Source organism: Marmota monax, unplaced genomic scaffold, assembly GCF_021218885.2.
Source record: "Marmota monax isolate L192 unplaced genomic scaffold, Marmota_monax_Labrador192_F-V1.1 WCK01_AAM20220418_F8-fsc00006, whole genome shotgun sequence".
NCBI lineage: Eukaryota > Metazoa > Chordata > Mammalia > Rodentia > Sciuridae > Marmota > Marmota monax.
Window position 1 is genome coordinate 6,740,787 of NW_026693712.1, and position 27,480 is coordinate 6,768,266.

At 36.5% G+C, this 27,480-nt stretch overlaps 1 protein-coding gene across 1 annotated transcript in view; it reads left to right on the forward strand.

The window, feature by feature from the left end:
• The window catches only part of Isoc1 (isochorismatase domain containing 1), a 79,931-nt gene extending 53,176 nt beyond the window's left edge, over positions 1–26,755 (forward strand). The window contains exon 5 of the mRNA XM_058584215.1: positions 26,623–26,755. Coding sequence (XP_058440198.1) covers positions 26,623–26,694 — 72 coding nt within the window. The 3' untranslated portion in view covers positions 26,695–26,755. The remainder of the gene's footprint in view (positions 1–26,622) is intronic.
• The last annotated feature ends 725 nt before the right edge of the window (positions 26,756–27,480 follow it).

Here is a 27,480-nt window from a genome sequence, read left to right on the forward strand (position 1 = left end):
GTGTATGCCAAGGAGAAGGACTGAAGCTGACACTGGGCAAATCTCCTCTTGGTTCTCTTTGGTGGGTGCCTGGGAGTAGGGCATTGGCTGAGACAGATGGTATTTCTCTCCTGACTCCTTCAGCTGTAGCTTGCACCTAGAGGAAGGGTGACATCAGTAGACATGGAGTTGATTGAGCCTCTCAGCATGCCTCTGTGGCCAGTGCAGCTGAGGTCCTGTGGAGTTCCCTTTCCTTTAAGTAACCTGTGCCTGGATGCAGCACAGCAGGGAGGGGTGGTAGGAACTTCATAGATAAAGTGGTGTAAGAACTGTTATGACTGTCTGTTGCTTCAGTGGTAGTGTCCACCCATGGGTGGGACCTTGCCTAAGCCTGTGTAAATTCCACTCAACCTCCCAATAGCTGTGTGGGTTCATGGAGTTGCTCAATTTCCCCTCAACTAACCCTGTGGATGGGCAGCAGTAGAGACCATGGCTTTCCCTCCTTTCCCTGTGAGAAAAGGGGAGGGGTAGCAAAAACTGAAGGAATTCTTGCCTTCATGCTAACACTGGCACAATTCCATATATGGCTGACCATGCCCCTGGGTGCAGAGAACAAGCACCCCAGTTTCCCAATTCTTAAGGGATTAGCCTTCTATTTTGCTCCATGTCTCAATACCCATTCTTGATAGTGCAGGGAACACAGTGGACTTAGGTCATAGTCCCTTGGTTGGGCCAAGCTGGGTTTGTGAGGTAGCTATCCTACAAGTCAGTGCAGAGGAAAGTCTGTAAAGTTCCAGAGGTGGGGTTATGCAGAAGTTTCTGACCCTACAGCAGCCCAAACTCAGAAAATAGCTCACTTCTCAAGATGGATCTTAACTTCAGCAGACTGGTTATTCATCAGGAGATGATGGAGGTCCTTTTCCAAAGCAAGTCTATCTTGCAGGTTCCAGATTACTTATTCAAGTGGGCTACAAGCTTGCTAGATTTTTTACTGAAACTTCTTTTGATGTTACTTGCTTCATTTACCTCTTGTCACCTTCAAATTGTATCTTTGATTTTTGACAGATTGATTATAATGTGTATTGGTTTAGTCTGATTTGTATTGAATCTGATTAGATATGTTAGACCTTTATATTTATACCTTTCTGCAGATTTGGAAGGTTTCAGCAATTACTTAGTTTTCTTTTTCTTGGGGGTGGGTATTGGGGATTGAACTCAGGAGCACTTGACCACTAAGCCCTTTTTTGTATTTTGTTTAGAGATGGGGTCTTACTGAGTTGCTTAGCACCTTGCTGTTTCTGAGGCTGGCTTTGACCTCTCGATACTCCTACCTCAGCCTCATGAGCAGCTGGGATAACAGGTGTGGGCCACTGTACTGGGCCTTAGAAATTATTCTTTCAAATAAACTTTCAGTCCCTTTTCTCCTTCTCCTCAACTCCTATATTTGAATATAGCTCCCATAAATCTCATAAGATTTCTTCATTCCTTTTTTTTTCTCCTATGTATTTTCAAATAATCTCTTAAAAACCACACATAGTTTCTGTACAACTGTCAGCTGAGGTTGGTGTAGACATAGGTTGTAGGAATCCTCTTACTCAACTCTGGATGTTCACAGTGACAATAAGAGTCATTGGAAACTTCAGTGATGATTACATCTAAGGCACTCCAGATCTCTTTTTTTTTTCCCGCCTACTAGGGAAGTTGTGGCTGAGTGGATCCCTCTTGACATTGGGACCTGTTTTGGGGCCTGCTTGCAGCAACACTAGGTTCTAGTGAGTGGTACGCATGGAGTGGCCTGAAGTTTGGCACATAGGAAGAAATTACAATTCCATGGTCCAGAATTATAATGGCACTGATGTGCACGTAGTCAGGGAGCTGAGAATGGGAATACAGGCATACTCAGTGGCTTTGGAGTCAGGTGAAGCATTGTGCTTTATGGTGGCTGAGTCAGTGTTTACTAATTTGGTTTGGTAATAACTCTGGTTTCTGGGACATGGGAAGACAGTGTTTCCAAAGGACCCTGGTTTGGAGCCTAGGTACTTGTGTGGTAGCTTTGGCTTAGGGACTAGGGCAAGAGTGAGTGAGAGCTGGCTGCTCCAGTTCCTAAGTGAGCAAGTGCAACAGTGATTGCTATTTGAAGATTGGAGGTTGTTTTAGTCAGCTTTTTTCCTACTGTGACCGAAGGACCTGACAAGAACAATTTTAGAGGAGGACAAACTTATTTGAAAGCTCAATTTCAGAGGTCTCAGTCCATAGATGGCAAACTCCGTTCCTCCAGGCTGGAGATGAGATAAAACATCATGGTGGAAGAATGGGGTGGAGGAAAGTGGCTGAGGGCCTTTCAATCAGGAAGTGAAGAGAGACTAAGGTAAGCACAACAATATATATCCTAAAGGCACACTCCCCCAAAGACTTGCTTCCTTTAGCCATACCCTACCAGCCTACAGTTACTGCTCAGTTAATCTTCATCCAGGGATTAATTCACTGATTGGATCAAGGCTCTCATTTCACCTCTAAACTTCTTGCATTGTCTCACTCATGAGATTTGGGGACACCTAATATCTGAGCCATAACAGAGATGTGCATTCATATGTTCCCCTCTAGTTTTCCCCAGTAGGAATGACTTTGGTTAACTAAGTGGCAAAATAAGTCAGTGTCCTCTGAGGAGTGGGCTGCTCCAGACCCAGGATGGTTATTGCTGCTGTGATCGTATCAGTCACCTCTATTTTCTTGGTTTTGGTCTGTCTCCTGGTGTCTCAGTTATATGGATCTCACCAATGATCCTCTCTACGTGTATATGGTCCTTTCTATTTTTTTTTCCTGTCATTGTGTCACTGCAGATTCTTTAATGAGCCCTTCAGGCCTCTTGGGGTTATTTTGGTTTGTGAAGAGCTGTTTATTTGGTTTTTGTGTGTTTGTGTATGTGTGAAGTCTGGTATTTCCTACTCTGCTATCATTGTGGTGACTCTTTCCATTTTATTTTTATATTTTTCTTGTGAATATTTAATATCATATATAAGATATGAAAAATTAAATAGAATTTAATTCCATTATAATTCCAAAGGAAATGAAAATTCAATGGAATATTTACCCCGAAAGAAACCTTGGATTTAAAAAGGACACATGGTGTTTTTAACAAAGGAACAGTTTTGCACATAAAATGTTTTATTCAAATATTAATATGGACTGGTGGTGTAATTCAGTGTTAGAATGCTTACCTACTATGCCTGAGGCCCTGGGTTTGATCACTAGCACAATAAACATATACAAAAATGTGGGTGTGAAGAAAAATTCATATATATGTTAAACATTAGGATATGAGAAATTCACATAAATAACCCTGGAATTCTTGATCTCTTACCTTATTTTACTTTTCCATTTTTTCTCCCATGGGATTTGTTACTTTAAAAAATATTAGATATCTTACTCACTTTTTATCATTTATGGATTTTAAAAATTATTTTCTAATTATTTTCTTATTTTGAAGCAAACATATGGTATTTTTACTTACATCTCATTATCTTGTTAAATTTACTCATTCATTCTATAAGCATTCTTAACAGATTTTATAATTTTCTATGTAGACAAACAAGTCATTTGAGAATAAGAGTTTTAACTTCCTATCTTTTGTTCACTCACTGATATTTCATATACCTTTAAAGTCTGCTCTGAATTCTTTATGGTATATTTTTCATTACAGATAAATATTCCATATCCAGAAATTAAATTTGAGTTTCAGTTCTCTAGCAATATGGAACTTGTTACTAAATTACTTAAATTTATACTTTATCATATTTTTTTTCAGTTCTGGGGATCAAACCCAGGGTTGCTGTACTATTTTTATCTAAATTGTCTTGAGAATTAGGCTAATGAATTTATTTTTTTAAAAGAAGATGAGAGGTTTAGGGTTTCTCTGGAGTCTACTTAATATCTAACCTGAATTAGACTCCTAAATAAAACATCACAATTGCATAAAAATGAAAGATGGGACAACTGCTCTTTAAGATGGAATTCAGGCCTGCACCGGCAAGGTAGAGGGAACTGTGACCACGCACAGAGCAGGCCCAGCGGCCTGCTGAGTGGCAGAGCCACCCCCCACCCCCCACGCCTGCCAGGTGACCACTGACAGAAAAGGCCCAGTGGCCCGCAGTGGGACAGAGCTTCCAATCACTCCTGCAAGGTAGGCGGGCCTGCGACCCACCGGCAGAAGAGGAGCAGCGGCCTGCTGAGAGGCAGAGCCGCCCCCTCCCCCTGCACCGGCAAGGTAGAGGGAACTGTGACCACGCACAGAGCAGGCCCAGCGGCCTGCTGAGGGGCAGAGCCGCCCCCCACCCCCCGCGCCTGCCAGGTAGGGGAACTGTGACCACGGACAGAAAAGGCCCAGTGGCCTGCGGCGGGACAGAGCTTCCAATCACTCCTGCAAGGTAGGCGGGCCTGCCACCCACCAGCAGAAGAGGAGCAGCGACCTGCTGAGAGGCAGAGCCACCCCCTCCCCCTGCACCGGCAAGGTAGAGGGAACTGTGACCACGCACAGAGCAGGCCCAGCGGCCTGCTGAGGGGCAGAGCCGCCCCCCACCCCCCGCGCCACCCAGGTAGGTGGAACGGTGACCACCGACAGAAAAGGCCCAGTGGCCCGCGGAGTGGCAGAGCTTCCAATCACTCCTGCAAGGTAGGCGGGCCTGCGACCCACCGGCAGAAGAGGAGCAGCGGCCTGCTGAGAGGCAGAGCTGCCCCCTCCCCCCCGCGCCTGCAAGGTAGACAGAACTGTGACCACCATCAGAACAGGCCAGACCTGCAACCGAGAGACAGAACAGGCCCAGTGGCCTAAGGAAGGGTAGAGCCCCCCCCCCACGCCTGCAAGGTAGGCGGACCTGCGACCCACTGGCAGAACAGCCCCAGAGGCCTGCAGAGGGGCAGCGCCGCTGCCTGCGCCTGCAAAGTAGACAGAACTGTGACCACCGACAGAACAAGCCTAGCGGCCCGCAGAGGGACAGAGCCGCCGCCCGCGCCTGCGAGGGAGACTTTGCAACTATACAAGACCAATATAAATATATAGGGGGAAAATTCAATAGCACAACAGTTTCACCAAGTAGAAAGGAACGTGAACAGTATGAAGAGACGAGGAAAGAAAGGACCACAAGCATTGCAGGTCAACTCAACGTTAGAAGAGGTAATAGCTGCAGCAGATGGAATGTCAGATAAAGAATTCAGGATATACATGCTTCAGATGATCTGGAGTCTCAAGGAAGACATCAGACAGCAAAATCAGACAATGAAAGATCACTTCAACAATGAATTACATAAACAAATCCAAGAAGCAAAAGATCAACTATACAGGGAAATAGAGGTTATAAGAAACAAACAAACAGAAATCCTAGAAATGCAGGAAGCAATAAGCCAACTTAAAAACTCAATTGAGAATACTACCAGCAGAGTAGAACACTTAGAAGACAGAACATCAGACAATGAAGATAAAGTATTTCAACTTGAAAAGAACATAGACAGCTCAGCAAGACTGTTAAGAAACCATGAGCAGAACATCCAAGAAATATGGGATAACATCAAGAGACCAAATTTAAGAGTCATTGGGATACAGGAAGGGACAGAGTTTCAAACCAAAGGAATGAGCAATCTATTCAATGAAATAATACGAGAAAACTTCCCAGACTTGAAGAATGAGACAGAACCCCAAATCCTAGAAGCCTACAGGACGCCGAATGTGCAAAATCATAAGAGACCCACACCTAGACACATTATAATGAAGATGCCCAACATACAGAATAAGGAGAGAATTTTAAAAGCTACAAGAGAAAGGAAGCAGATCACATTTAGGGGTAAGCCAATCAGGATAACAGCTGATCTTTCAACACAGACTCTGAAAGCTAGAAGATCCTGGAATAACATATTTCAAACACTGAAAGAAAATGGGTTCCAACCAAGAATTGTGTTTCCAGCGAAATTAAGCTTCAGGATGGAAGATGAAATTAAAACCTTCCACGATAAACAAAAGAATTTGCAGCTAGAAAACCATCTCTTCAAAACATCCTCGCCAAAACATTACAGGAAGAGGAAATGGAAAATAACAATGAAAACCAACAGTAGGAGGTAGGACACTAAAGGGGGGAAAATAATCAAAGAGGAAAACAACCCATGTTTAGTAACATAAATAAACAAATATGGCTGGAAGAACAACCCATATCTCAATAATAACCCTAAATGTTAATGGCTTAAACTCACCAATGAAGAGACACCGGCTAGTAGAATGGATCACAAAACAAGACCCAACAATATGCTGCCTACAGGAGACGCATTTGATAGGAAAAGACATACATAGGCTGAAGGTGAAAGGTTGGGAAAAATCATATCACTCATATGGACTTCGGAAACAAGCAGGAGTATCCATACTCATATCAAATAAAATAGATTTCAAGCCAAAGTTAATCAAAAGGGATAAAGAGGGACACTACATACTGCTCAAGGGAACCATACACCAACAAGACATAACAATCATAAATATATATGCCCCAAACAATGGTGCAGCTATGTTCATCAAACAAACTCTTCTCAAGTTCAAGAGTCTAATAGACCACCATACAATAATCATGGGAGACTTCAACACACCTCTATCACCACTGGACAGATCTTCCAAACAAAAGTTGAATAAGGAAACTATAGAACTCAATAACACAATTAAGAACCTAGACTTAATTGACATATATAGAGTATACCACCCAACATCAAGCAGTTACATTTTTTTCTCAGCAGCACATGGATCCTTCTCAAAAATAGATCATATATTATGTCACAGGGCAACTCTTAGACAATATAAAGGAGTAGAGATAATACCATGCATCTTATCTGATCATAATGGAATGAAACTGAAAATCAAGGATAAAAGAAGGAAGGAAAAAGCATACATCACTTGGAGAATGAACAATAGGTTACTGAATGATCAATGGGTTATAGAAGACATCAAGGAGGAAATTAAAAAATTCTTAGAGATCAATGAAAACACAGACACAACATATCGGAATCTATGGGACACATTGAAAGCAGTTCTAAGAGGAAAATTCATTGCGTGGAGTTCATTCCTTAAAAAAAGAAAAAAACAACAAATAAATGATCTCATACTTCATCTCAAAATCCTAGAAAAAGAGCAAAACAACAGCAAAAGAAGTAGAAGGCAAGAAATAACTAAAATCAGAGCTGAAATTAATGAAATCAAAACAAAAGAAACAATTGAAAAAATTGACAAAACTAAAAGTTGGTTCTTTGAAAAAATAAGCAAAATCGACAGACCCTTAGTGATGCTAGCAAAGAGAAGAAGAGAGAGAACTCAAATTACTAACATACGGGATGAAAAAGGCAATATCACAACAGACACTTCAGAAATACAGAAGATAATCAAAAATTATTTTGAATCCTTATACTCCAATAAATTAGAAGATAGTGAAGGCATAGATAAGTTTCTTAAGTCATATGATCTGCACAGATTGAGTCAAGAGGATATAGACAACCTAAACAGACCAATATCAATTGAGGAAATAGAAGAAACCATCAAAAGACTACCAACTAAGAAAAGCCCAGGACCGGATGGGTATACAGCAGAGTTTTACAAAACCTTTAAAGAGGAACTAATACCAATAGTTTTCAAGCTACTTTGGGAAATAGAAAAAGAGGGAGAACTTCCAAATTCATTCTACGAGGCCAACATCACCCTGATACCTAAACCAGACAAAGACACTTCAAAGAAAGAAAACTACAGACCAATATCTCTAATGAACCTAGATGCAAAAATCCTCAATAAAATTCTGGCCACTAGGATACAAAAACTTATCAAAAAAATTGTGCACCATGATCAAGTAGGATTCATCCCTGGGATGCAAGGCTGGTTCAATATACGGAAATCAATAAATGTTATTCACCACATCAATAGACTTAAAAATAAGAATCATATGATCATCTCGATAGATGCGGAAAAAGCATTTGACAAAGTACAGCATCCCTTTATGTTCAAAACTCTAGAAAAACTAGGGAGAACAGGAACATACCTCAATATTGTAAAAGCAATCTATGCTAAGCCTCAGGCTAGCATCATTCTGAATGGAGAAAAATTGAAGGCATTCCCTCTAAAATCTGGAACAAGACAGGGATGCCCTCTCTCACCACTTCTGTTCAACATAGTTCTCGAAACACTGGCCAGAGCAATTAGACAGACGAAAGAAATTAAAGGCATCAAAATAGGAAAAGAAGAACTTAAATTATCACTATTTGCAGATGATATGATTCTATACCTAGCAGACCCAAAAGGGTCTACAAAGAAACTATTAGAGCTAATAAATGAATTCAGCAAAGTGGCAGGATATAAAATCAACACGCATAAATCAAAGGCATTCCTGTATATCAGCAACAAATCCTCTGAAATGGAAATGAGGACAACCACTCCATTCACAATATCTTCAAAAAAAATAAAATACTTGGGAATCAACCTAACAAAAGAGGTGAAAGACTTATACAATGAAAACTACAGAACCCTAAAGGGAGAAATAGAAGAAGATCTTAGAAGATGGAAAAATATACCCTGTTCATGGATAGGCAGAACTAACATCATCAAAATGGCGATATTACCAAAAGTTCTCTATAGGTTTAATGCAATGCTACTCAAAATCCCAACGGCATTTCTTGTAGAAATACAGAAAGCAATCATGAAATTCATATGGAAAAACAAAAGACCCAGAATAGCAAAAACAATGCTAAGCAGGAAGTGTGAATCAGGCGGTATAGCGATACCAGACTTCAAACTATACTACAGAGCAATAGTAACAAAAACAGCATGGTACTGGTACCAAAACAGGCGGGTGGACCAATGGTACAGAATAGAGGACACAGAAACCAATCCACAAAACTACAACTACCTTATATTTGATAAAGGGGCTAAAAGCATGCAATGGAGGAAGGATAGCATCTTCAACAAATGGTGCTGGGAAAACTGGAAATCCATATGCAACAAAATGAAACTGAATCCCTTTCTCTCGCCATGCACAAAAGTGAATTCAAAATGGATCAAGGAGCTTGATATGAAATCAGAGACACGCCGTCTGATAGAAGAAAAAGTTGGCTACGATCTACATACTGTGGGGTCGGGCTCCAAATTCCTCAATAGGACACGCATAGCACAAAAGTTAATAACTAGAATCAACAAATGGGACTTACTCAAACTAAAAATTTTTTTCTCAGCAAAAGATACAATAAGAGAGGTAAATAGAGAGCCTACATCCTGGGAACAAATCTTTACTCCTCACACTTCAGATAGAGCCCTAATATCCAGAGTATACAAAGAACTCCAAAAATTAGACAATAAGAGAACAAACAACCCAATCAACAAATGGGCCAAGGACCTGAACAGACACTTCTCAGAGGAGGACATACAATCAATCAACAAGTACATGAAAAAATGCTCACCATCTCTAGCAGTCAGAGAAATGCAAATCAAAACCACCCTAAGATACCATCTCACTCCAGTTAGATTGGCAGCCATTATGAAGTCAAACAACAACAAGTGCTGGCGAGGATGTGGGGAAAAGGGTACACTTGTACATTGCTGGTGGGACTGCAAATTGGTGCAGCCAATTTGGAAAGCAGTATGGAGATTTCTTGGAAAGCTGGGAATGGAGCCACCATTTGACCCAGCTATTCCCCTTCTCGGTCTATTCCCTAAAGACCTAAAAAGAGCATGCTACAGGGACACTGCTACATCGATGTTCATAGCAGCACAATTCACAATAGCAAGACTGTGGAACCAACCTAGATGCCCTTCAATGGATGAATGGATAAAAAAAAATGTGGCATTTATACACAATGGAGTATTACTCTGCATTAAAAAATGACAAAATCATAGAATTTACAGGGAAATGGATGGCATTAGAGCAGATTATGCTAAGTGAAGCTAGCCAATCCCTAAAAAACAAATGCCAAATGTCTTCTTTGATATAAGGAGAGTAACTAAGAACAGAGTAGGGTCGAAGAGCATGAGAAGAAGATTAACATTAAACAGGGATGAGAGGTGGGAGGGAAAGGGAGAGAGAAGGGAAAATGCATGGAAATGGAAGGAGACCCTCAGAGTTATACAAAAGTACATACAAGAGGAAGTGAGGGGAAGGGGAAAAATAATATAAGGGGGACAAACGAATGTCAGTAGAGGGAGCAGAGAGAGAAGAGGGGAGGGGAGGGGAGGGGGGATAGTAGAGGATAGGAAAGGCAGCAGAATACAACAGACACTAGTATGGCAATATGTAAATCAATGGATGTGTAACTGATGTGATTCTGCAATCTGTATATGGGGTAAAAATGGGAGCTCATAACCCACTTGAATCAAATTGCGAAATATGATATATCAAGAACTATGTAATGTTTTGAACAGCCAACAATAAAAAATTAAAAAAAAAAGATGGAATTCAGTCATCAGATTTGTGTGTTAGATTCCTTTTTCATTGATAGTTACAGATGTATCAGGGATTTAATTTTTAAAAAAATCAATTTTCTTGTTCAATCTCCGAATGAGTAGGGATGTGGCCCAAATTCTACTCCTTTATTTATAGGGCTCACATCATTAAACTTAGGTTAACAACTTACAATTTCCCCAGCAATGAGTGGGATATAATCAGATATTGAAACGCTTTATAAAGACAGCCAGTGAGTTTTTATCTTAGTTTTTAATTTATTTTACACTCCCTGTCTCTTTAGTCACTTAAATATATCCCACCTTCTTCCCTTTCACTGCCACTATCTCTACCTAGACTGTTGTAATTACTTGCTTGGTTTGCTGCCACTCATCTTCTAGTCTCTGCTCTGAAAATTCAATATTTCACTCTTCATCTCACAGCTATATCGAGTATAACCACATTTTAAAAATGCAAACCTCATCACATGGAGTATGAAATCTTCATATGGGAAGTACCAGGAATTATTTTAGAGAAAGAAAGGAGGAAGAAGAAATATTCTTGAACAGAAACACACAATTCCAAATAGTTGGGTTCTTTATTTGTTCTTGAACCATCCATTTCCAAGGTCACAGACTACATATACTTTAGAAGATATTATTTCCCTTGATTTAGTGGATTTTTCTACATTTTTTGTTGTTGTTATTGCTCTGTTTGAAACCCTTTTGCTCCCAATTGATTTACTCAATGTCTTCCATATTGACTGCCCTTCAGATTAACTACTCCCTGCAGTTTATCTGGACTTGGATATATCTTCTGAGATACTATGTTTTGATTGGCTGCTCTTTGCTGACTGCCTCCAGATAACTGTCTGAATAAATCTTTCTAACAACTTTCAGCTGAGGTATCCAGAACCAGGCTTCCTGAAAATCAAAAAATATGGAATTACTATTCTGCATAGTTGGGCAGGAAACAACCAAAGCATAACAAATTAGTGTTAACTCTAGCTTTTCTTATATGAACATTTATTGCACACTTACTATGCAATTTTTTTGCTGCATATACAATAATAAAAAGATAAGACAGTTTCTGTTTCTGGAGAACTTAAAAAATTTTGGAAGATAAAAGCATTAAAATAGTGAAAAGAAATTCTGTTTTAAGGAAGTATAGAATGTCATGGAAGTGCCTACTTGAAACTCCTACCCTCAGTCCACCAGGGAAAGTTTCTCGGGTGAATAATTAAAGTAGGAATTAGCATGGAAGTGTTTGGGGTGGTGTATGGAAGAGTGTTCAGGAAAGGCAAACAGGCATTTGAAAACCCAGAAGGAAGGAACTCATAGCATTCTTTTAGCCTGGGTAAAATGGACATGTCAAGAGAAGCAGCAGGACCAGGCATAGTGGAACACATCTGCAAACCTAGGCGCTCCAACTCTGAGGCAGGAGGATCATGAGTTGAAATCCAGCCTCAGTAACTTAGTGAGGCCATAAGCAACTCAGTGAGACTGTCTCTAAATATAATACAAAAAATGGCTGGGGATGTGGCTCAATGGTCAAGTGCCCCTGTTTTCAATCCCTGGTAGGAAAAAAAATAAGGTAGTAGGGAAGGTAAGTGGGGGCTGGCCCATGAAGGGCCTGTGAGCCATGTAAAAGAATTTGGATTTTTTCCTAATGTAGTAGTTCTCAAACTTTAATGTGCATTCAAATCAACTGGAAATCTTTTTGCCATGTATATATTAGATTCTAATTCAGAAGGATTGGAATGGAGCATATTCTGCATTTCAACTAAGCACCTAGAAACCGCTTTCACTGCCCTATCCATGGACCATATTTTGGATAGCATGCTCCTAACTCCTCTAGCTTTAGTGTGATCTAAACAGGGGAGTGTTCCTATCAAGTTAGGTAGCAGTTTCATGTTCTAATTAAACATAGCCAGGTTTCAGAGTAGATTCCCCCTGTTGCTACTTTGGATACAGCAATTCAGTGAACACTTTGAGTCAATTGGAAAAAACGATCAGTTTACATGCTCTGCAGGACTATCAGTTTTATCTGTTATTCTATCAGGGTTCACATTCTTTCTAGGTAAAATCTGATTAGACTGAAAGGCATCTCTGAAGATACACCCCATTATAGCTGGAGTTGTGAAACCCAAGGAACCAAGACGAGATGTTTCTAAGTGATGCTTAATGGCAGATGAAGCATCCCTATGAATCAAAAAATTTTCAACATTAGGTGGCAGAGTCAATTCCTGCCTGAACATTCTGCCTCTTTACCACACTGCAGGTCTAGCTCTGTGTGTGATACTAAGTGCTGGTGAGTCTGGAAACAAAAGAGGAGGGAGCAGTGCCATGACACGTAACTAAATGAGCCAGGGTCACTCCAGGTGAATTTGGGTTGACTGTAAATAGACACAGACACAGGAAGTACCTTTTTCTTTGAGATTTCAGCATGGGCTCCACTGCTACAGCTCCTACAATGGAAACCAGGGAGGCAGACAAAAGAGGAGGAGGGTGTTCTGAAGACCCTTTTTATTGAGGGGAAGACACTTGAGAAAGTTCTACCCCAGTGAAGGGGATCAGGTTTCAGGGGGTTGAGTCTAGCTTCATGATGTCTAGTGGTCAGCAGATTAACTGACATCTTGGAAGGCCACCCCCATCTCTTGTGCTCTGTGGGATCTAAAGGCAAAGAAAGTGAGAAGGACACATATGTGTACAGCCCAGACAGAGAGTCAATGTCAGTCCAGTCCACTCATGTCTTCATGCTCACAGTTCATGCGCACACTGACCACGGCTGGCCTGAGACACAGCGGGATTCGCAGAGCAGAGATTCTGTATTCATTCTCGTCCTCCATTTTCCTGAGTTGCAGGTGGTTTCAGTCACTTGGAAGCATCTTATCTGTTGCCTACATGGCTTTTCAAGCTAATGAAAATACATAGAACAAGGCTGGAAGGCAGCTCATGGCTTCATTTCCTTTCCCGCAGATGAGTCTGTTCTAAGCCAGCCTCTCCTACCTACTGACGTCACTTACTCACAGGCCCAAGTAAGGTTCATCTTTCTCTGATTTTTCTCCTAACAATTGTGGATTTCAACATCTGGGATTTGTTAACTACTGAAATTACAGCCAAGAGTTCCTTAAAGTTTCTCCTGGTTGTTATCTTTTTGTTCTGACTCAATTAGACTTGGAATGGGTAAAGGATTTTGACAAAACATTTAGTTTGAAAACACTTTTTTCCTTTTCTAAATCCATTGATGATAATGTTTTTTTTCCCCTTCACTTTATTTTGTAAGGTTATTCTTTTTTCTTTAACTATTTCCTTGTTCAGAGGGTTATTTAATTAGAAGTATGACATTCTGAGTTAATGAACCAAGCTTCTCTATTAACTCTATATGCAAATATTCAATTATCACACATGAATTTGTCTTCTATAGATCAAAGCTATGGTAATCCAAACGGGATTTTATTTAGAAAGGAGTAGCTCCACAATAGAAAGTTTTTAGACAATATCTAGTGATTGGATTCTATTCTAGTCCCTGTATTTGTGAAGAACTGAGTTTTATACTTTTTTTTTAAATCTTAACTGGACTGACAGATGCAACTGAGAGTAGAGCCAGAATAAATCATTTTCTCGGCTCAATGTTTTATAACTTTTTGCATGACAAGGATCAAGGATGACTTGGGGTGATCATTAATTTTTTTTTCCTAACTTCACATCAGAAGTGAAAGAATTAGGATATTTGGGAGAGCTATCCAGAAATTTACATTTTAAAAGTATCTTTATTTCTTCAAGATGATTCTTATATTCATACAAGTTTTGGGGACTTACATTATTAGCAGATGTCAAATTTGCTATCACACTGCACATTTAAAAAATAAGCAAAATGCTCTCCCAAATATACACATCTTACAAAGTAGACAACATTTTTTTTTCCTGGTACCAGGGATTGAACCCAGGGGTGCTTTATGCTTTACCATTGAGCCATAACCCCAACCTTATTTTGTATTTAGAGACAGGGTATCACTGAGTTGCTTAGAGCCTCATTAAATTGCTGAGGCTGGCTTTGAACTGCCTCAGCCTCCTAAACCACTGGGATTACAGGTGTGTGCTACGGAGCCCGGCTTAGACAACATTTTTGAGAAGAGAAACAGATGTTTGGAATAGTTAATCTTGCAAGATTTATTTGGCTGCTTAAGGTGCAGATATAATAGGGAGAACAGGAATACAATTAGAATATGTCAAGGTAAATGTAGTTATAATAAATTACATTGGTCATGTTATTTGTTGCTATTTTAGGATTTGTTGTAATATAGATTTTTGGAAAACTTACCAGCAGGTGGTAGCACTGTTCAACAAATATACCTCCATATCACAAAGACAGCAATTGTAAATGAATTATTGACTGCTAGAGTAGTAACTTTCAAATATGTTAGAATATTGGATTGGAATTCAGAAAGCCTGACTCCTAGTCCCATGTGTATTACATTATAAGCTCCATCATTTTGGAAAAATAATCGAATCTCATAGTATTTAGATAATACTGTAAGTAATATTGGGATGATAATAATAACTAACCTGACTTGTGTTGTTTAAGGGTAAAGGAAAAAAATGTTTGTGAGATCATTATGGAAAGAGTGGAGTGCTATATTAAGTGGAAACTATCATCTTTCTCTTTTCATTCCTTTATTTCCTGTTATCTAGACATTTTAAGATATGTTCTCATTAGTAACGATGATGATCACCATGCTGGACCTTAAAAGCATGACACTCATAAATGTCAAATGATTTTCCATGGCTTATTATTTAATAGTTTTTGACAATTTTTAATTATTACCTTTCCATGTGTTGTAAAATGTCAAAACTCTTTGTTGGGTCCAAGAAAAGCAGTTCCAAACTCTGGATGCTTTTTCTTGTACAAGCATTGCTTGCCTAACCTATGCATTTGTGTGAACCTACAGAAGAAAAGTTCAAGAGAATCCAAATGATATCTTCAAGCTTCTTTTACAGAAGAAAATAGTATCTGTCAATATGATCATAAAGAACAAGGGGTATATTTAACTGTCAGTCTATCTTTTCTACATAGTTTTTTTTTGTGTGTGTGTGTGTGTGTATGTGCGCAGAGAAGTGAACAACCACTTAAATGACTCAAAAAAAAAATACAGAACCTAGGAACCACTAAATTGAGAACTTTTTAAAAATATAATAGACATTATCAATCATGTTTAATAGACCAGTCACATTGCTAGGTGTGGCGATACAGGCTATGGAAGACACGAGCCTGGGGAATGAAGGGGATGATTGTAACTTTGGCAAAAATCAGAGGCTTTTTAAAAAAAAATGTCTGAGAGAAGAAAATGCATTTATTCTTATGAGAAAGCACCATTAAGAAGACACAAAGCCCCAGGCAGTAGGGTTCAGGATCAAATCTGGACATTTCAGTGGGGAATAATCTCCTAACTTTCAAAGAGTTCATTGAAACCAGCTGCAATAGGGTGGTTGAAGGTAGTAGGGAAAAGAGGAAAAGGGGGTACAAAATCATACAAGTGTATTCCAAGAAAGGAGAACCTTGGGACTGAAGAACATTTGAGAGTGTGACAAAAGCTTCACAGCAAGCCAGACGGTTTACACAAACTTGGAAGAACAATTTCCTCTTCCTATGCAGGGTTTTCCCCAGGTCCTTAAAGCTCTATTCTCCTTTAACAATGTTATGAATTGAAGTGAAAGATAACTCCTGATGCTGACATATAACTAATTTAGTATCTGGCTGAGGACATGTGTAATAATGTCAAAAGCAGTTACCCTATATTCTATTAAATTAGGTCTGCAATATAAAGGAGATGGGCTGTCTCTCCCAAACAAGTTGTCTACACACATAAAACATGCACAAATAAGGAACAGTAAGCTCACTTTCAAGAGCCTCTGGGAAGACTTCCCTGAGATCCTATTTCCACAACTGTGTTGCCAACTATTTTTTATATTGGAACAATATGCCACACTTATTTCTATTGTGTTACAATACTATTTGGATAATTATCATTTCAAATGGGGCTGTGAACCTGACTAAATACTAAAAGGTTTAAAGATCATTGAAAGTTGTTTTAAAGCAGCATTATTGGGGCCTGACACATAAATATCATCAATTTTGCCAAATATGTACATTCCCATAACCAGTATCATAATCATCATGTAGAACACTTTCATGACTCTAAAATAAAGTTGCCCAGTGCCTCTTTGTGTTCGATCTTCTCTCCCAGTCTCTGGACCCTGCAACTGCTATCCTGTGTCCTGTCACTGTAGGTACAACTTTTCTAGAATTTCACATCAGTGGAATCACCCAGTGTATTCTGTGTTTGCTTTCTTTTGCTTAGCACCATGCTCTTAAGATGCATCTATATTTTTGTATTTATCAGAAGTCAGTTATTTCCCTCCATTAATTGGCTAAACACTATTTTATTCAGAATTTATTTTTCCCAGGGTCCAGGGTATCACATACATTTAGTTGTCATATCTCTTTAGACAAACCTCCCCCACCCAGGCCATGATAGTTTCTTAAACTTTTCTTATTTTTGATGACGTTGACAGTTATGAGGCATACTGGAATACATCTCAAGATTGGTTTGTCTAGTGGTTTCCCCATAATTGGACTGGAGATACGGAGTTTTTGGCTTACTATATAACCACAGAGGTAGAGTGTTGTTCTTGAAGTCATGTTTATGAGGAATATTGACCTGATATTTCTCTCATAATGTCTGTCTGATGAAACAAACCTTTCTCTTCAGTTTTTTTGAAATATTTTTTTGTGTGTAGAATTGGTATTTATTCTTCCTTAACTATTTAATAGAATAAACCATTGAATAAAACTGGGAAAAATTTTCATTTTTAGAGAAGTGTTAAATTATAAATTAAAATTTTAAAACATATAGCTGTTCATGTTCTCTCTTCATCTTTGCTGTACTGTGTATATATTTCAAATTTCAAAGATCTATATATATATACTTCCTCTAAGTTTAAAAACCTACTTCCACAAAGCTTTTCAAAATGGTCTCGTTATATCTGTAAAATTATATATTGATGCCACATTTTTCATTTCTGATGCTGATAAATGTCTATTTTTTCCTTGATCAGGTCAAATGGTTTGTGTTTACTTGATTATTCTCTATTTTTTATTAATTTTTTTAACCTCTGAATTTTATTTTTAATCTTCCTGATTTAATTGAACTTTTTTCCTAGTTTTTGGATGAAAGTTCAAGTTATTGATTTCAGACATTTTCTGTTTTAAATGTTTTAATTGACAATAAAAATTGTATAATTTAAGGGGTTCAATATGATGTTTAGGCCATGTATTCATTGTATAATGTTCAAATTGGTTAATATATGTATCTCTCAAATATTATTTCTTTGTGGTCAAAAGACTGAAAATATTTACTTCTAGCCTTTTTGAAACACACATGATCATTATCAATAGTCATCCTACTCTGCAATAGGACAAATAAGTTTTGTTCTATCTAACAATGTCTTAGCACCTGTTGAACGATCTTTCCCAATTCTCTGCACCCTATTCTCCTTTGCCTTTGGTAACCATTTTCGATTTCTATGAGATGAATTTTTTAAAGTTTCCAAATAAAAGTGAGATCATGCAGTACTTGTCTTTATGTGCTTGGTTTATTTCACTTAACATAATGATCTCCAGTTCCATCCATGTGGTCACCAATGACAGATTTCATCATTTCTTAAGGATGAATAATAGTCCATTACGTAGGTACCAAATTTGCTGTATCCATTCATTGGCTGCCAGACACTTTTGTTACATTCACTGGCTATTATGACTAATTCTGCAATAAACATGGTGGTGCTAATGTCTCTGACATGCTGATTACATATCATTTGGATATATACCTACTAGTGGGATCTCTGGATCATACTATAGTTCTAATTTTCTTGAAGAACATCCATACTGTTCTTCATAATGGTTGATAATAATTCACATTCCCACCAAGAGTGTGTGTTTCCTTTTCTCCATATCTTTGCCAGAATGTGTCTTTAGTCTTTTTTGTTTTTTATTGGTTGCTCAAAACATTACAATGCTCTTGACATATCATATCTCATACATTTGGTCTTTAGTCTTTTTAATAATGGTTATTCTTACTGAAGTGAGATGACATCTCATTGTGATTTTGATTTGCATTTTCCTGATAAGTGATGTTGAACAATTTTCATATACTTTTTGGCTGTTTGTATGTTTTCTTTTTGAGAGAGATCTATTTAGGTCCATTGCAAATCTTCAATTGCTTTTCTTTTTCTTGCTATTGAGTTTTTCATATACTCTGGTTATTAACACTCTTGCCACATGTATAGTTTGAAAAAAATTCCTATACTTTGTCTCTTCATTGTTGATTGTTTCCTTTGTTGTGCAGAAGTATTTTGATTTAATCTCATTTTTATATTTGTTTCCCATGCTTTCAAGGTCATATTCCCAAAATCTCTGCCCATTGCAGTGTCTTGAATTGTCTCACCTTATGTTGCTTCTGGAAGTTGCAAATCTTTTATTCAAGTTTTTAATCTGCTTTGGATTGACATTTGTAATCAGTGAGAGATAAGAGTGTAGTTTCTGCATGTGAATATCCAATTTTCCTAGTATCATTTATTGAAAAGACTGTTCTTTTCCCAATGGATATTCTTTTTCTAATAACTATAATTTTAATTTTAAAATATTTTTAAGTCAAAGGGGGATAAAATGATTATATTAAATGTACTAATAAGTGAACACCTGTGTATCCAGTGCTGTAAGAAGATGATCATCATATTTTGTAGGTCCTTTCTCATCCCGCTGAACTTTACGAATTTGTGGTTTTCTTAATACCTCTGTTGAAGATCAGTTGGCTTTAGATATATACAATTACCTCTAGGGTCTCTGTTGCATTGATCTCTGTATCTCTTTTTATACAATTCCATGCAGTTTTGATTATGATTAAGCTCATAATGTATTTTGAATTCAAGTAGTTTATTGCTTCCTTTTGATCTTTTCTTGAAGTGGCTTTGGCTATTTGGACTTTTTGGTCATCCCATACAAATTTTTGGAATTTTGTTTTTCTGTGCTGTGCAGAATGTCATTAGGATTATATTGAAGTTGTAGATTTGGTACATATTTTAATGATATTGATTCTTCCAATCAAAGAATAATTGATGTCTTCATTTTTTGTTTCTTTAATTTCCTTCATCATTATTTGATAGTTTTTATAGTAGTAATCTTTCACTACTTTGATTACATTTATTCCTAGTTATTTTATGTTTTAGTAGCTATTGTAAATGAGATTGCTCTCCTAATTTCTTTTTCAGATAATTCAATGTTATATACAACAATGCTGCTGATTTTAATGTTAATTTTGTATCTTACAACTTTTTGAATCCATTTTTTTGATGATCTTTTGGGCTTTCTAAATATGATACCATGTCACCGTCAAATAGTGACACTTGGACTTCATCTTTTCCAATTTGGATGCTCTTCATTTTCTTTATTTTGATGATTGCTCTACCTAAAAATTTCACTGTATTTTGAATAAAAATGGTGAAAATGGGCATCTTTGTCTTGTTTCAGATATTAGAGAAAAAGCTTTTACTTTTGTGTGTGTGTGTTTTATATGATGTTAGTTCTTGGCTTCTTATATATGCCTTTCTTATGTTCATGTATGTTCCTCCTCTAGGTCATTTATCCATTGTGTTTACCAGGAAGCTGAATTTTAGCCCATGCCTTCTCTGTATCTATTATGATTACATGACTTTTATCCTTCGTTCTGTTGATGTGGTGTATTGCATTTACTGATTTGCATAGGTTGAACCAGCTTTTCATCCCTGAGAGGAATTGCACTGAATAGCAATGATTATTCTTATTAATATGCTGTCGGCTTTGTTTCATTGATGGTTTTGGTATCAGGGCAATTCTGGCCTCATAGAATAAGTCTGAAAGAATTTGTAATAATTTCAGAAGAACTTGTATTCTTTAAATGTTTGCTAAAATTCAGCAGTGAAACTGTCTTGTCCTGTATTTTTTCCAGTTTTGGGAGACTTTATTACTGATTCATTCTCATTACTTTGTGCAGTTCAGATTTTCTATTTCTTCCAGGTGTTCATATTTGTTGGTATACAAACTTTTTGTAATCCTAATGATCATTCATATTTCTGCCTTGTCAGTTTTACTGTCCCCTTTTTCATCTGATTTTGAGTCTTTGTTTTTCTTATGCTAGGTATGGTTTATTTTGTTTTTTCCAAAAAATGATTCTCATTCATCTTTTAAATATATTTTTAGTCTGATTGATTTATACTCTTGTATTTAATATTTATTTCCAACTTGGGCAGGCTTTTTTTATTTTCAGTTCCTTGAGATGCAGCAATAAGTTCCTTGTTTGGGATCACTCTTCTTTTTTCATATTGATATAATCTACTGTTTACATTCCTTTTACCACCGCTTTTACTGCATCTCATGGGGTTTGGTATAGTATGTCTCTAGGTTCATTTGTTTTATGAAATTTTATTCTACTTCTTCATTTTGAGTTTTTGATGTCCCATTTTACACCTTTGTATATTATCTTTTAAAACATCAATGACATTTTTTACTTTTTGTCTTTTTGCTAAAGATATAGTTTTCATACCAGGTTTATAATATTGGGGCATTCTGAGTTTGTATAGTTACCCCTACAAGTGAGTTTATAGACTTGTAATGAGAAACATGTCGTCTTGATATTAAGTGAAATAAGACAAACCAAGGTCAAGGGTCATGTGTTTTATGTGGAAGTTGGAGAGGAAAAAAAGTAAAAGAAAGGTCATGTTGGGGGCGAAGGGTAGGCAGATCTTATGAAAATTTAAGGGAGATCAGTAGAGTAGAGGAAAGGGACCAATAGGAGAAAAAGGAAGGGAAAGGGGGAAATAATGGGGAATGATATTGGCCAAATTATATGGCTATATTGTGTGCATGTATGAATATGTAACAATTAATCCTACCATTATGAAAAGTACAATGCATCAATAAAAATATGGAAAAAAGAAGCGTGTTATAAATTCTGCTATGTTATCTTTTCATTTTAATTTAGAGAAAATCCTAATTATTCTTTAAATATTCTCAATCTATGGATTATTTAGAAGTACATGATGTTCATAACTATGTATTACCTGTCACAATGTTCTCCCATTTTAGGCAAAAATCAAGGATTCTTATTAAGTTACATATGTATGAAACCATCACCACAATCTAGTGTGCCAACTTTCTCATAACCTCAGAAAGTCCCTGATGTCCATTTGCAATACTTGCTGGTTCTCGCTTCAGTTCCACAAAATCACTAATCTGCATTCTGTCTCTATGGAGTTGCCTTTTCTGAATTTTTCATATCATAAAAAACATACAATGTATTATTGAGAGGTATGTTGTTTAATTGGTGATATTTGTGGCTTCCCTAAATTTCCTGTTTTTGATATGTAATCATGTACATTGTATGATTTTTTAATCATAAAATTTATTGAGGTATTGCATGGTCTAGTTTTTAATGGTCTATTGTTTGTTATGGAGAATGTTCCTTCTGCACCTGAAAAGTGTCTGTTACTTCAGGTTGTCCAGTAGTGTGGTTCAGGTCTTGAGGTCCCTGAAGATCTTCTGCCTGGTTGGTTTTGTTTTGTTTTTTGTTTTTGTTCATTGGGAGTGTAGTATTGATTTCCAAGTATCATTGTTGAATTCTATAGCTTCCTTTCAATCTGTCATTTCTTTGTCATGTATTTGGGAACTATGCTATTTGTGTACATGTTTGCATATTTTATATTTTCATGTTGAATTGACCATTTTATCATTACAAAATTTCCCTATTTTTCTATAGTAACTTTTGCTTAAGAAAAAAATTTTTTTTTGCTCTGATATTGGTATAGCCATTCCAACTCTTTTATTGTTACTGGTTTTCTGGTATAGTATTCTTCATTCTCATGTCTTTGTACCATTGAAATTGAAGTTTGTTCCTTGTGGATAGACTGTGATTAGATTTTGTTCAGGATTTTTTTATATACCTGTTTTGCCAGTCTCTATTTTGTGATAGTGTTTCCTCTATTTGCATTTAATATAATTGCTGATATGAATGTATTTATATTTTGTTACTTTATTGTTCTTTCTTCTTTGATTTCCATGAAAAATGTGTATTTTAAAATCTATGTAGTTTTATTTATTTTCCATTTTTTTATTGTGCCTTTTAGTTGTACCTAATGATAGGAATTGTTGTTACATACTTTGCATGTGCACAAAATATAAGAATATAATTTGGCCAATATCACACTCCAGCTAAAATTTATTTGGTTAAAATTATTTTTATTATTTTTTAAAATTAAGTTATTTTAATTAGTTATATATGACAGCAGAATGCATTTTAATCCATTGTACACAATTGTAGCACAACTTTTCATTTCTCTGGTTGTACACGATGGAACATTGCATCATATGTGCAGTTATACATGTTCCTACGGTAATGATGTCCATCTCATTCTACCATCTTTCCTGTCCCTATACTCCCTTCCCTTTACCCCATCAAAGCGCCTCCATTTTTCCCATGTCCCCCTCATTATGGATCAGAATCCACTTATCAGAGACACCATTCAGCCTTTGTTTTTTGGGGGATTGGCTTACTTTACTTATGATGTTCTCCAATTCCATTCATTTACCTGCAAATGCCATAATTGTAGTCTCTTTTAATGCAGAGTAATATTCCAATGTGTATATACACCACATTTTCTTTATGCATTCATCTACTAAGGGCATCTAGGTTGGTTCCACAGTTTAGCTAACATAAATTGTGCTGCTATAAACATTGGTATAACTGTGTCTCTGTAGTATGGTATTTTTTAAAGTCCTCTGGATATAGACTGAGGACCGGGATAGGTGGGTCAAATGGTGATTCCATTCCAAGTTTTCTAAGGAACCTCCATACTGCTTTCCAGATTGGTTGCCACAGGCATGTCAGACAAAGCACTAATCTCCAGTATATATAAAGAACCAAAAAAACCTTAACACCAAGAAACAAAACAAAAATAATAACCCCATCAATAAATGAGCTAAGGAGCTAGACACTTCTCAGAAGAAGATAAACATTCGGTCAACAAACATAGGAAAAATATTCAACATCTCTAATAATTAGAAAAATGCAAATGAAAAATATTTTGATTTCATCTCACTGCAGTCAGAATGGCAGTTATTAAGAATACAGACAATAATAAATGCTAGTGAGGATATTGGGGGAAAGGCACAAAATTCTTTTTTGAAGAATTTTTTTTCTCAATAGTTCCTTAGATATTTTTTGTTTTATGCACCTTAATTTAAAATGACCTTTCAGACTGATGTTAACAAATTCAAAATAACTTCTGCTCCAATATTGTTATTCTTCTATGTTAACAAATTCAAAATAACTTCTGCTCCAATATTGTTATTCTTCTATTTTACTTAGTATGTATATATATTAAATGTTTTAAATCAGTTTTATAATTATTCTCTATATATTTCTCTTATAGAAGTCAAGAGAAAAAATATATACATGCTTTTTCTTATGAGTAGTTACTTTACTGGTGGTGCTCTTTATTTCTCCATGTAGATTAGACTTACTGTGTGATATAATTTCTTTTTCATTTGAAAGACTTCTTTTAATATTCTTCATAATGTAGTTTTTCCAGCAACATTAGTTACCTGAAAATGTCTTTATTTCTCCTTCATTTCAAAGGATTCTTTTCTTGATTATCTTTCTCTCTCATTCCACCCTCAGTACTTTAAAATTGCATTCTGGACTTCATTGTTTCTGGTGAGGATATGATATTAATCTTACTGTGGTTCCTATAAATGTGATGAATTATTTTGTTTTAGTGCATTCAAAATTGCCTATATTTTCTATCAGGAATTTTAATATAATATCTATAATTGAAGATGTCTTTGTCCTTAGTGTTTGGTGTCTTTTTTCCCTATATCATCTTGTTAAATTTCTGGCTGCTTTAATTTTGTTTGTCCTAATTAGTGTTTCAACCTGAAGCACTTTCCTGTATGTATTCCCCTGATTCAGCTATGTTCTCAACAGTGCCCCTGAGTATAATCTTTTCTGTACTTAGCTCCAAATGTAGTCAGCACTCAGAGAAACTGTTCTTCATGGTTTGCTCCACCCTGGTAAGGTCACCCTGGTAAGGTCAAGGACAGCCCCCCAGATTAAACCTCATAATACCCATTGTGCTTATCAAGGTTCACTTTGAATAAACACTTGCCAATTTGTTTCATGCCTTTGGCCATTTCTCAGAATCTTGGAATAGTTATGACAGTTTTGTCCAGTTTTATATTTACTTTTAAGAGAGAAGATTTGCTGAGATTTTTATTTTAAAAACTCTGGAAGTCCTACCCAGAGCATACAATTTTGATTAAAAGTGTCATTTTATGAATCTCAAAAATGATTTCTAAACTTGAAGTTCAGCATCACAATCATTAAGAGTTCTGGAGAAGTAGACATATCTGGATCTCCTTCCAGGCTTGAGGATCTGTTCACACTTTAGAAAGTTCCAGGGGAAAGGACATTCTGAAGGAGCTGGAAAAAAAGTTTATTCTAGCTTGGGCTTTATCATTACTAACTTGTCTGAGTATGTAGAATCCTGAGAAATATCACTGATAATTCATTGGTCCAGAAAAGTGAAATGAAAAAACAAATAATTATTCCAAATTTTTATAAGGAAACAACTCTTAAAAAATTAAGAAATTATCAGAAATTAAGAAATAAAAAATATCAGAACTAATTTCAAATAAAAATGAGATAAATTTATCAATATGAAGAAGACGATTGGATTTCTTGTTTAAAAAAAAATCCAACAATATTGCATGTAGAAGAAGCTAACAAGCAGAAAAGAAAAACAGCTTCTGATATGGGAGAGCTGGCCAGGCATTATCACTCATGCCTTTTCCGGTGGGTGATCATGGCCTGGGTTTCACAAGTAGTCCATGATGTTCTTCTATAGAATGTAACAATTTTATGGAATGCCATCATCAGAGAGGTTCTTTGTTACATCATGCATCAAGACATAAAACAAGACTACTTCATGGTAATGTTTGAACACAGATAAAGAACATTTTCCAGACCACAGAAATTTCCAGATGTGGGCAAAGGAATACCAATTAAATATTAAGATGATAAATTTAAAGCTTTTCTGATGTTAATTCAAGGTGAAATACTAAGTTTAATATAGATGAATAACAAAAGAGACAAAAGATAATAAATATTTAACTTGCAAATCTTTAGTTGGACTTCCATCTATGGCTCTTACCTTCGTGGGACTTGATGGTTGTCATTTCATGTAGTTGTACAGCTATACTGTAGTATACAGTAGTTACAGGGAAATATCATCTCCATTCTGTTAAGTTCTCTTTTCATCCTTAGCAATGATAAAAGAGGGGTAGGATGTAGATACATGTGAATCTTTGTTCTTGGAGTTTTGAGAAGTTGAATACCTAGGTACCTAGATATATAGGCAGAGATCGAAGTATGCATATAAATTACAGATATATGAACTTCTTATTCTTGTGATCACTCTCCTTGGTGATGGAAACTATTAGCAAGATTGGAAAGTCACTTTTGGATGTTATAGTCTTTGTAAAACAATTTACCTCAACATGAAAGAGAAAAGTATATATTCAGAATGGGAATTGAAGTCAATTTCCTTCCATGTATTATTTTATCAAAATGAATTCAAATACTAAGTATAATTATAATATCCTAACAAAAATAAATAATGAAAAAATGGTAGATAGCTATAATTAAAATGGTAAAATTGAAACCATACTTCCAGAACAACATAGGTCAAATAGACTTTTGAAAACTTGCAAGGAAATGAATCTCATTTATAGCATGGTTTCTATGAGAATAAATTCCAAGCACTAAGCTATTTATATTCAAGGGAACATTTAAAATATTGCCCTTTCATAAACTGGAGCCTGCCTGCCTGTGGTCTTCTCTCCCAGAGAACAAGATTTGGCTACAAGAAACATTTTCACCATTCTTGGAGCTTAGTGCAGTTATTGAGCCAAGTGACTTATAAAGGAAAGAAAAAGAAAACATGAACTGTAAGGTGTGGCTTACAGAATGCTACCTGGACTCTTTACAGACACAGGACTGAATCAAATTTGAAAAGATTTGCACATTTATATTTTGTTTTCTATTGTATTTCAGAGAGGAATGTTCCCTGTTCCTTCTAGAGGATATTTGATCAGGACCAACACCAATGACCCCACACAGACCTAACTGGGACCCTTGGGCAGCCAGCTGAAGTTTCACAGGCAATTCATCCACTGCTTTCTTCTGCTTCTGAGGCAAGATTTTCCCTCCTAACTGCCAGTTTCTGGAGGCCCAGGAAATTTTTCAGTTTCAGTTATATGTCTGTAGTCCCTAGAAATGTGTCAATCTTGGAAAACACATTTCTTTAATTCTAACTTGTATGTAGTAGCTCTGTTTAATATATACGTAAATGTGAAGATAAATTTCCATTTACTTCATGGGTGTTTCTCATTAATGTGTAAATCCAGACCATATCCTGAATTTTCAGCATTATTTTAAGTTTTAAATATGTGTTTTCCTGATATGAAAAAAAACTAAATATTTGTTTTTAGGGAAAAAATAAGTACTAATGTTATTTACCATAACAAAAATTATTCAACTTAATCAAACTATATGCATTATTTTTGTTTTATTGAAACATACAGGCTCAAACCATGCACTAAATGGCTAGTCACTCAAGAAGATAGAGGTATCCTCTCACCTCCAGGAATGAACTGTCTTTGTGATTTCCAACTCGCCTTGAAACTGTTCAAGGTTATAAATTTTCAGTCTCTGCCCTTCCACAGTCATGGAAGGTGGTAAGCCCTATTATTAAGTGGTGGTAAGTCCTATTATTACCAGGTTGCTCAATTATATTTCCTTGATTTGCTGTCTATTTTGGCAAGCGAATACAATTATTTCAGATTTTCAAGTTTTACCCAATCTCCATGTTTAAGCAACAGAATTTTCACTTTAAAAGAAATAACTTTTTTG